The following is an 11440-nucleotide window of genomic DNA, read 5'->3' as shown; positions in this document are numbered from 1 at the left end:
AAATAGCATAGGTCATTAGAGGCTAGTCAGCTAACATAAAGATATAAACAGATTTACTTGAGCTAGTCTTTGGTTTACTGTCTGGGTTACCACTGCTGGTCCCTGTGGAGGCAGTCCTCTTGTTCTTGGTCACAGCGCTGGTCATAGCTGGAGTGCCCCCTGCCATTGCTGCTAGCAGATCATCATTGCTTTTAACCTGGAGAACAAATCACATGGAAAAACAATCACATGAAAACAATTACTTTAATGCCCACTAATCCAGGATTGTTCGGTACCACGATAAACATGTACAAATGGGTGTTGGCAAAGTAGGCCATTGTATATCATTTTGAATTTGATAGAAGTCTACTTGGCTTAGTGACAAGATGTGTAGAGGGATAGAAGTGTACCTTTGACAGAGGTGCCGTTGTGGTGGTCTTGGCTGCAGCCTTGCCTGTGATTCCTGTAGCAGCGCCTTCAGTCTTCCCCCTCTCTCCACTCTGAGCCTTACTCACCACCGGCCTGCCTGTCTTCTTCATACTGGGCTCTCTGATGCCCAAACATTTACACCTCAATCTGGATACACACAGGGAGAAAGGACAACATATCAATGGAAGGACTCACTTCAACTACATGCTCATTTGACTTCATCTCTCTTCATCCCAGTGTCAGATTTCCTGACTGTCATCAGCTTTACCAGATGGCAGTCATAGGCTGGTTAGGGTTCAACTGGGGTTGTTCTCTGCCCAAAGTTCCTACTGTCACTAATAAAGATTTAACACACAATCCATGTGTATTAGTTCACGTCTCACCCAGGTGCATGGACAACTTTCCTTGCTGTCCAGATGACCAAGGTAGGGAAAATATTTGGGGCTTTATCTATGACAGTAGAGGTTATAAAACAGCTTGATAGGACAAATGAGGCAGTCTTTTTTTTGTAACGTTTAGGGTATACCAAGAAGTTAAGAAATATTCTATTTGTTGAATACAAGACATTTTTATTTTTTGTCTACAAGGAATAATTGTGCAATAAATCGCAAGAGTAAATCATAATTGCAAGAGAGCCTGAAAATAAACCAATTTGCAGAGTAATGGCTTTCCAAAGGGCTCGGCCAGACTACGGTTCTCAGAGATGTAGGCATAGTTGAAATTCTATACTGCGGGAGACGGGACAGGGAGGGGCAGATCTCAGTAATATCCCTCAGCTGAGTGACATTAGTGGTGCTGTTCTCCCCTGCGATTCCTATGATCTGTAACCCAACCTGCTGGCCATACTATCCCGCACAGCATATGTGACAATTAAACCAAGCAGGCTTTCTGGATCTCTTTATGCCTGCTGTCAAGCTGGGTGCAGGTGGATGTACCAACGCCCTCCCTGGATGGCCATCATTGTTTAATCAAGTAAGCAGACAAAGTTGAGTAAATATTACTTGTTTCTTTTCTAAACATAAATTATATAGGGAGTATTTCTGTCTACATAGAATAATCAGTGCCTGTGATAACATTTTCTAAACTCTTTTGTTTGGCATATTAATAAATTCAGATATGCAGTCAAAACCCTTCCACTTGTCTTTCTACTTTAAACAATCCGTCTAAAAGAGGTGCAAAAAAGGGAACACGCAGTCTGGTCCGTATGGGTCTTTCTGCACTCTGCTGGAGTTATGAGATCTTTCCAGAGCTTTTTAACAGCTCCCAGTTGTCCTCTCTCGCCTCTCATTTATGGCAGAGCAGCAGCAGGCTTGTGCTCCTTAGGAGTAAACTCTGCCTAATGTCTCTCAGCTGCGTGTGTTGAAGCCCCGTGATTCCTGTGGTTGGAAGGTGCTTGTGTATTCAGACCCCCATTGAAATATGCCTAGCAGTGTACACATTCTTGAACAGCCAGAGGGTAAGAGACAGAACAGATAGTGAATGTTGAAATAACAATGAAATGCAATACACTAACATACACCCTTACTGGCAGTGGAATATTGATGTAAAACGTGGCATTGGAACATTCCTGTAGAGTTGCACCTTTAATGTAAAACAAAACAGACAGAGGGACATCTTGCAACAGAAGAGTGTTCTACTGTAGCCTACACTCCCCAGTCAGGTGTGTGTTCACACCCTTGCTGACCTCTGTTTAGATTGTGCAGGACATGTTGCCAGCTACTGACATGGGCTCTCAACACACAGCCTGGGTATAGCTTCCTGTAGCTCAGATGTGGGTCAAAGATCACCCAAACACACAACCTGGAAGGCTGCCCTTTTCTTTGGCTATGAATGAATGGGATTGAGTGAGAGAGGCTTTCAGTCTATTCGTAGAGTAACATGACAGAATGCCTTCCGTAGACTGTCAGGTTCAGGTGTGCAGTAATACTTCAATGGCTTTTTTTTTGCTTATGAAACAAAACCATTAAAAGCGGGAAAAAAGGGTGCAAGAGAGAGCGAGCAAGAGTCTTAGTGAGTTAGGCCTACTGCAAACGGCTTCTCCCTCCTCTTCCTTATTCAGTGCTTTGACTGTGGGCGTTACTTCTCTTCCATAACATCTGCTTCTGTGATGGCGTCTGAGAAAATCCTACAAGGATGAACGTGTGCAAGGACAAGTAGGCACCAGTGTGATTCAGACAGAGCAGACAGTGTAACCTCTGAACTCTTCAGTCTAAAACATCCATCATAGCCGAAGACCCAGTCCTCCTAACAGATCCAACCAAGCCATCCTTCATGTACCTTATTATGATATACCAGTGCTTCTCAATCCTTTGGGTCCCCAGGACCAGGATGGAGAAACACTGAGCTATGCAGTGCATACAACACAAAACACATGGCTAGGACAATCTGTTTCAGAGCTAAGGGGACATCACAGTGTGAGGTGAACAACTTCGGCTTCTTTCAAAAGTAGGATCAGACAATGCACAATCACACACGCACAAACGGGTGTTTAAGTAACCTCCAGCTCTAGGAACATTTCCAAGAACTGAAGATTTTTCACTTTGGGACATTTTTCCAAAAGGAAGGATTCAGAGACAAGGAGGAGTAGCCAAATTCCTATTGCATAAGTCACATTCCCTGGACAGGACATTGAAGAGCAGACTGTAGAGCTTTTTCAGGAAAATAAAGAATAGTCAGGAGAAATATATGCTCACTTTGAATTCTTCTACTGTATAATGAGAAGTGTGTGTTTCATATTTTCAAAATAAAGTAGCTATATGGGCTTTAGAGAGACCTCTAAGATGCATGTGTAAAAAAGAGTGACATGCTTCAGGCTCAGGGAATCACAAACATAAATAATGGAGCTAGATAGCTATGACAAGTTGCCTAATAAATCAGACTATGATACCAATTATTGGTATACAGTCAAACAAAGCACTGCAAAAACTTGGAAAGTTTCTTCACCAGCCAGAATGTTTAATCAAACTAAATGTGAACTTACTCTGCCGATTGTCTGTGCGGCTGGTCGAAATTTGAGACAAAATATCCAGACTTTTAGAGTGCCTGTACTGCCGTTGAACTTTCTATCACCTGGCATAGGCCCAAAACCATGTCAACACCTGCAAGACTTTGGTTAGTATACTGAGTGGATATTATCATTTTTTAGTCTCAAGTTTTGACCAGCTGAAGGACCAACCCCACATACAATTATACTTGAACTTACTCGATTGTATTCAACATCTGTGACAGACAAGGGATGTTTAGGATTTTACTATGTACATTTGCATGGGTATGCTGCACATGCAATGGAAAGCATCACCACAATCAGGACTACAAGTTCATTACCGCTATGACATTTGACATAGCTAGCTAGCTTACCAGAAGATTACGACCCTGCCGTTACGCTTGTTTACTGGGGTCGGAACACAATCATGGTTACATTAAGACACTGTGTAGCCGGCGCAAGATACGGTTCGGAAAACGTACCTTTATAGTGTACAACAGAGTGATACGCATAAAACCTAGCAGTCAAACAGGGAAATGGTTCCAATCGTTTTTCACCATTAATTTTAGAAACACTTAAAATAAGGGCTTTGTTTTGTGCAAGCTTACCCTGGCATGATGTTTTGATAACTATGTAAATCTCTCTCGGACAAGGTGACTTATCAATATATTCGACTGTATTTACACCCAAAAATGAAATACTAAATCAGCTGCTAATGTGGCTATCATGATCTGGACGAAACTGCCGAATCGAGACAAAGGTAAGAATCTCTGAATTAACTATCTAATGTTAGCTAAATGTAGTAATGAATAAATGGCAACATTTCTTTCAAATTGACACAATACCTGCTATCAAATGTGTCAGCTAGAGATGGCGTGCATGCAGGGATTGCATGACTTCTATTACCATTTTCAAATCAGAGTAAATAGAGCCGAATATATTGATAAGTCACCTTGTCCGAGAGAGATTTTATATGGTTATCAACATGTCACGCCAGGATAAGCCCACGAAAAACAGCCCTTATTTTCTGTTTCTCTAAAATCCACTATGGGAAAAATGAATGGTAGAAAAATGTTTGGAACCATTTCCCTGTGTGCCTGCTAGGTTTTATGGGTATTATGACACCTCCACTGTGGGGCTACAGTGAGGGAAAAAAGTATTTGATCTCCTGCTGATTTTGTACTTTTGCCCACTGACAAATAAATGATCCGTCTATAATTTTAATGGTAGGTTTATTTGAACAGTGAGATACAGAATAACAAAAAAAATCCAGAAAAACGCAGGTCAAAAATGTTACATTGATTTGCATTTTAATGAGGAAAATTAGTATTTGACCCCCCTCTCAATCAGAAAGATATCTGGCTCCCTGGTGTCTTTTATACAGGTAACGAGCTGAGATTAGGAGCACACTCTTAAAGGGAGTGCTCCTAATCTCAGCTTGTTACCTGTATAAAAGACACCTGTCTACAGAATCAATCAATCAGATTCCAAACTCTCCACCATGGCCAAGACCAAAGAGCTCTCCAAGGATGTCAGGGACAAGATTGTAGACCTACACAAGGCTGGAATGGGCTACAAGACCATCGCCAATCAGCTTGGTGAGAAGGTGACAACAGTTGGTGTGATTATTCGCAAATGGAAGAAACACAAAAGAACTGTCAATCTCCCTCGGCCTGAGACTCCATGCAAGATCTCACCTCGTGGAGTTGCAATGATCATGAGAACATTGAGGAATCAGCCCAGAACTACACGGGAGGATCTTGTCAATGATCTCAAGGCAGCTGGGACCATAGTTGCCAAGAAAACAATTGGTAACACACTACGCCGTGAAGGACTGAAATCCTGCAGCGCCCGCAAGTTCCCCCTGCTCAAGAAAGCACATAGACATGCCCATTGCCAATGAACATCTGAATGATTCAGAGTACAACTGGGTGAAAGTGTTGTGGTCAGATGAGATCAAAATGGAGCTCTTTGGCATCAACTCAACTCACTGTGTTTGGAGGAGGAGGAATGCTGCCTATGACCCCAAGAAAACCATCCCCACCGTCAAACATGGAGGTGGAAACATTATGCCTTGGGGGTGTTTTTCTGCTAAGGGGACAGGACAACTTCACCGCATCAAAGGGACAATGGATGGGGCCATGTACTGTCAAATCTTGGGTGAGAACCTCCTTCCCTCAGCCAGGGCATTGAAAATGGGTCGTGGATGAGTATTCCAGCATGACAATGACCCAAAACACACGGCCAAGGCAACAGTGGCTCAAGAAGAAGCACATTAAGGTCCTGGAGTGGCCCAACCAGTCTCCAGACCTTAATCCCATAGAACATCTGTGGATGGAGCTGAAGGTTTGAGTTGCCAAACATCAGCCTCAACCTTAATGACTTGGAGAAAATCTGCAAAGAGGAGTGGGACAAAATCCCTCCTGAGATGTGTGCAAACCTGGTGGCCAACTACAAGAAACGTCTGACCTCTGATTGCCAACAAGGGTTTTGCCACCAAGTACTAAGTCATGTTTTGCAGAGGAGTCAAATACTTATTTCCCTCATTACAATGCAAATCATTTTATAAAATTTTTGACGTGTTTTTCTGGATTTTGCTATCCTGTCTCACTGTTCAAATAAACCTACCATTAAAATGATAGACTGATAATTTCTTTGTCAGTGTGCAAACATACATCAGCAGGGCATCAAATAGTTTTTTTCCCTCACTGTATATGCAGGGATGGGATATGCCACCTTACTACATCGAGAAGATTGAAATACTGCTAGTTTTCCCAGAAAACTGCCATTTTCGTCCCCATGCTAGCGTTGAACAACAAAGGAGCTGATTGGCTGACACTGCCATTCCAAAATGGCCATGTTAACTACTGATAGCTAGCATGAGGGCAAAAAATGCAGTTTTCTGAGAAAACTAGCCGTATTTAAACTTTCTCGGTGTATTAGTGTGGATAAAGGCATATCCCATCCCTGCATTGGGATATTTTCTTTTCTATATCTGGCGCTCGTTCCAATGTCTTAAACTATGATTGTGTTCAGACCCCAGTGTAAACAAGCGTAATGGTGGGGTCGGGATCTTCTGGCACCGAGCTATGAGTTTTGGCTATATGACCAGTTGACAGAATATGTCACCCCACTTGCCCTTTTAGTTACCATTAGCTAAATAGAATAACTTACTATTTAGTAGTAGCTAAATAGATTGCTGCCAACATTTCCATCCAGCCAATCATGAGAAGTTGTCAGCTAACGTTAACTAAGTTAGCTAGTTACCGTCGCTAGCTAACTGTGTCCAACTATTCAGCTAACGTTCGTTTTTTATAGGTTGAGCCTGGCTACTATAACTAGCCTAAAAACGACTAAATTGAATGTTCTAGGAGACGTGAAAGTTGCAAGCTTTCCCAGAAATACATTAGCTAAGAAATGATTAGATAAAATGCATTTTCACATAACTACAGTAGCTAGCTAGTTTTCTAGCCTAGCTTAGCTTGATATTGATAACGACGTTACTAACGCTAGCTAAAATTCATACCGTGGCTTCTTCTATTTGATCCTTGAAGAGTGAAAATTAATAAGGGTTTGCGAATACATCTTAAGATAGCTTTGTAGCTGAGACAGATACTGGAGGTTATTCCAATTCGGTCCATCTGACACGATGCTTTTCAGTTGTCAATGCAGCGAACAGCAGCCTGCTTATTGCCTCCCAGAGCCTTGCCCTGGACTTGGACCGCATCCTTCATAGATGTATTTTTTTAACAAGATCGGCATGCTCATTCTAGCCCATCTACATCTAGAGCCCAGCTCTATATTAATAAAAAACATATATTATTTATATGTATATATATATATAAATGTGAAATATGTTATATATATATATATGTTATATATATATATGTTATATATTTATATATATATGTTATATAAGATTATTTAACATTATTGTTGTCAGTAGAATAAGATTTTAGTTATTTTCTACACTTATATATAATATATATATATATAAATAATATAAGTGTAGAAAATAACTAAAATCTTATTCTACTGACAACAATAATGTTAAATAATCTTAAATTGTGTTATCAGATTGCAGAGAATCAAGATTTAAAAAAATACAAAGCACATGTGAATCAACTCTTTATTGTAGCTACATAAATTAGACTTTCTTGGGATAATGACTACAACTGTCTGAAATGAAAAAAATGTAAATTAAGTGATTGCTGTTAGACTACAAACAGTCAGTTAGCCTAACAGTTTCATATGTGCTAATGGTATCATATCTTAACATCTTAATTCAGATATCTGTAAACATTTGGAATTATTTTCATTTTGCAAGCACAGATACATTTTTAAGGGCTTTCAAAGTTACAGCTCACCAGGCAGAGAACAATAAACCCTTTATATATTTAGCTAGAAACAAAATAACACAACAGAAGACAATGGTGCCCTTCACAATGCCCATTATTTGTTTTCATACCCAGGAGATTTGGATATTAGTGGAGCACTACCAAGGTAGGCTACCAATAAAATTGAATAAAGAGCCAAAGCTTATCAGTTGTATTCCTGTCTAATTTCCACGTGACAGCACTGAATAGTCTTTGATTTTAACCCATCTGAAAAAAAAAAAAAAACTAAATTCCTCCAGTAAAGGGGTGGTGTGTTCAGACAAATGATCTCTAATTGAATAAGATCAAAATATAAATTCTTAAGGAAAATGTAGGACTGTCATAATTGTACTTAAACATTTCAGCCTACTACTTAATGCTGCTGGTCTTACAACATAGATTTAGCAGTATCCAGCTTTCAAGTCCCTATAAGCTAATGAACAAAAAACACGATTCTGAGATATGGTTGAGGTCCACTGTTTAACTAAGTACAACCTCCCAGAAATCTTTAAACAGAAACTCACAAACAGCAGTTATTTGAAGAGAAAAGTACTACAAAACACATTTAAGTCAACATGCCTGCATGTTAAATATACCTACATAAGTTTGATCAGTCTCACATTCCTTACTAAATAAAGAGAGCATACGCATAAACACCTGGTGAATACACATTTTCCTACAATGGGCTTCAGCAGGGAAAGATTGGAGTTTGTAACCCTCACTTGTGCCAACAATTTACAAAACAAGCCTTATGCCACAATAAGAACTGTAACCATCTTACCATTTTGATAATTGTTCTCACCAGTGCCTCTAAAATGAGTTGATTGTCAGATAGGTAAAGGATTTTGACACACTATCTGTAAGTGCTCAGCACACTTAATGTGAGGGATCATGGAGATGACAATTTGCCTCACTTCATCTGCTAACAATATTTTTTAAATTAAAAACCAAATAAAGGAATGGTCTGTTCTTTGACCATATTAAATGGCTTTTTGTGTTTGATGTAAGACAGTTTTAAGGTCAGCAAGATAAGGATGATCATAATCATAAAGTACTGTATTTGATCCAATCTGAAATGTGCTGTTGACTCCCTCTGGTGGGCCATATAGAGCAGGTGCCCTGTAATCCAGCCAGTGTTCATTAGCTCCAGCAGCCTACAATTTACCATGGAAGGCATACTTTTGTCCACTTCTTCCTCCCTCCGTTTTTCACAGATGGAAATGTCCATGCTCTCGCTATACTTCAGTGGAGAAGAGGATGCTTTGACGTTTGCTGTCCGGCGTTGGGATGCTCTGAAGCTGAAGGAAATACAGTAGGACCTGTACCTACACAGACAGAAGGGCAAGCGGGAAAGAGCAAAGGAAACAGATTATTAGAACCATAGCACATCATTTTGGGCTCCATGAATACCTCTGAATCTACCTCTGCAACAAAATCAACATTGACGTTCCAAAAGACACAGGTCTCCACAGATTTCCTCCACAGATTTCGGCAGTACCTGTGACATAACCTCCAGTGACCAGTTGTCATTCATAGTGATGGGTTGCGTGGCATTGGCTGGGATCTTGCTGTCTTTCTCAGATGGGCGGAGCAGGGTTGGACCAAAGACCGTGGCCAGGTTGTGAAAAGACATCTTATTAACGCTCTCATTATCAGCAATCCTGTAAGAACACAGAGGATGACATAAGTGTACGATTGTGGGATGCCAAGAACAAGGAAGGAGATATTAGCAACAGGTTTAGAAATGACAGATCTGTGACTGTATTAGTGCGGAGAGATTAGTGCTTTTTGAGGTCGGTTCGGTTTCGGGTTCGATTATTTCTCTCTCATGTGGGAAATATGGTTTGTGCATATCTAACCTAATGTAGCAGGCGTAAAAGTGTATCAGTCCAGAGATCTGTATATAATGACAAAATGCTCATGTCTCTGCCCTAACAATGGGAGTCGTTGTCCCAAAGGCGGGAAGTCCAAAATAACAAATCAAAACGCATTGGGCTTATTTTGGGCATATGTTGGTGAGAGTGGAACTTCTTGCTTTGCCTCTTCCTCTCTGATCCGTTTGAGATTGTAGTTAATTATCCCCATTTCTGCTCTGAACTAGGTTTAATATTTGCTTAATGAAAACAACAACTCCCTTCAGCCTAGCGTCCCACATAGTTCTTGAATTGATTTATTTCATGAATGATTTGATTTCTCTCTAGAGAAACGTGTGTTGGGACACAAAAAAACAAAACTAAATGGAATTCAAGTAAATGAACCGACATCTGTCAATTAGTTGTTTAATAACCCCAAAAAACAAAAGGATTGGTTAATCACTCAGCACAAGACTGTATTAATGTGACAGGATCAAACATTATGTCACTGTGGGGAGTATACCTCTTCAGGTGATCCAGCAGGAATAGGAAGGTGACCAGGTTGGGTTCTGGGAGTGACAGCAGCAGGTGCAGCATACAGCTCTCCTTAGCCACACTGTCTGACAGGGCTGCAAGAGGACACAATTGTTTTAGTATTTTTAATACTACCTGATTGATGTTTAATGGTTTGCTAAATGTCACTTATGTTGTATTCACTACGATGAGACTAAATGCCATAGTAAGCTTTTTTGAGGTCACAAGGAGAGACTGACCGATTCCTCCAGCGAAGTTTGGGTACAGGTCATCTGTGAAAAGAGGTTCCGGCAGCTCACGGAAATACAGCTTCAGCGTTCCAGCAATGGCATTCACATCCATCTCACTCATCATCACCGACACATCCTTATTGTCTGTCAATCACAGGAAGGGAATGAACGATAAACTGGGGGAACAGTAAGTCGCAAGCCGGTATGAATAATAGTGATACATTCCTTGTATAGCATGATGTATTATTTGCTAAGGAAGAGATCCAAGGTCTGTGTACTCACTGGCATCAAATGCAGCCTTCAGGGCCTGGATGTCTGTTGCCACCCCTGAGACCCGGTAGATTCCTACCTCCTCCATGCCCCGGCGCTCGATCTCCTCTACACACTGCTTCACGATGAGGGGCACCTTAGACCGCTCCCGTCTATCGAGGTCAAACACACACACACACACACACACACACACACACACACACACACACACACACACACACACACACACACACACACACACACACACGTGGTTACACTTAATGCAGGATTAAAATTGGATTAATGCAGGAAACAAGAGAAGTCTAGTTGCTTTACACTAATGACTCAAAATACCTGTGACTGCAAAACTGGGCGTCTCATTTTCTGTACACACCTGGTGTTTGTTTTATTGTGGTAGTGCATAAACTGAACACAATAATATTTTTCAATTTTGATATGTAATACCTGTTCCCAAGTATGAATAAATTACCCATATTTTCTTTCTACTTTCGGAGTAAAGCAAACACTGAGAAAGACCTCCATCCTGCAAGTATTGCATCTTTAGCACTATAAAAGGTTTCTCAAATAGACCATGCCCATAAGGGGCTTTAGTTATTTTTACAAATGATCATGAGAGACTTATGGTCCCTGTGAAAATCCCAGACAAGGCATGTCTTTGACAGTTATTCCTGACCCTCCACTATTGCTTTTGGATTAAAGTGAAGGAGGTAGTAGGAGGTGTCCCATCCATTTGAAAATATGATGTCTGATCTGTGCTGGTCATAGAAATGTGGCATGCATTACATG

The 11440-nt window shown here is 40.7% G+C and overlaps 2 protein-coding genes across 2 annotated transcripts in view; both read right to left on the bottom strand.

Annotated features, from left to right (window-relative positions):
- Positions 1–7101, bottom strand: part of LOC135514223 (cytospin-A-like) — a 32232-nt gene extending 25131 nt beyond the window's left edge. The window contains exons 1-3 of the mRNA XM_064937538.1: positions 6918–7101; positions 390–555; positions 58–196 (exon numbers count right to left, since the gene is read on the bottom strand). Coding sequence (XP_064793610.1) covers positions 58–196; positions 390–518 — 268 coding nt within the window. The 5' untranslated portion in view covers positions 519–555; positions 6918–7101. The remainder of the gene's footprint in view (positions 1–57; positions 197–389; positions 556–6917) is intronic.
- Positions 7102–7506: 405 nt separating this feature from the next.
- si:dkey-91m11.5 (PH_BCR_vertebrate and RhoGAP_Bcr domain-containing protein) overlaps positions 7507–11440 on the bottom strand; it is a 48571-nt gene continuing 44637 nt past the window's right edge. Inside the window, exons 19-23 of the mRNA XM_064937537.1 lie at positions 10667–10806; positions 10394–10528; positions 10144–10249; positions 9266–9428; positions 7507–9092 (exon numbers count right to left, since the gene is read on the bottom strand). Of these exons, the coding sequence (XP_064793609.1) occupies positions 9003–9092; positions 9266–9428; positions 10144–10249; positions 10394–10528; positions 10667–10806 (634 nt within the window). The 3' untranslated portion in view covers positions 7507–9002. The remainder of the gene's footprint in view (positions 9093–9265; positions 9429–10143; positions 10250–10393; positions 10529–10666; positions 10807–11440) is intronic.

This window comes from Oncorhynchus masou, chromosome 25, assembly GCF_036934945.1.
Source record: "Oncorhynchus masou masou isolate Uvic2021 chromosome 25, UVic_Omas_1.1, whole genome shotgun sequence".
NCBI classification, from domain to species: Eukaryota; Metazoa; Chordata; class Actinopteri; order Salmoniformes; family Salmonidae; genus Oncorhynchus; species Oncorhynchus masou.
The sequence above is the reverse complement of the archived record's forward strand: the minus strand, read 5'-3'. Positions and strand labels throughout refer to the sequence as shown.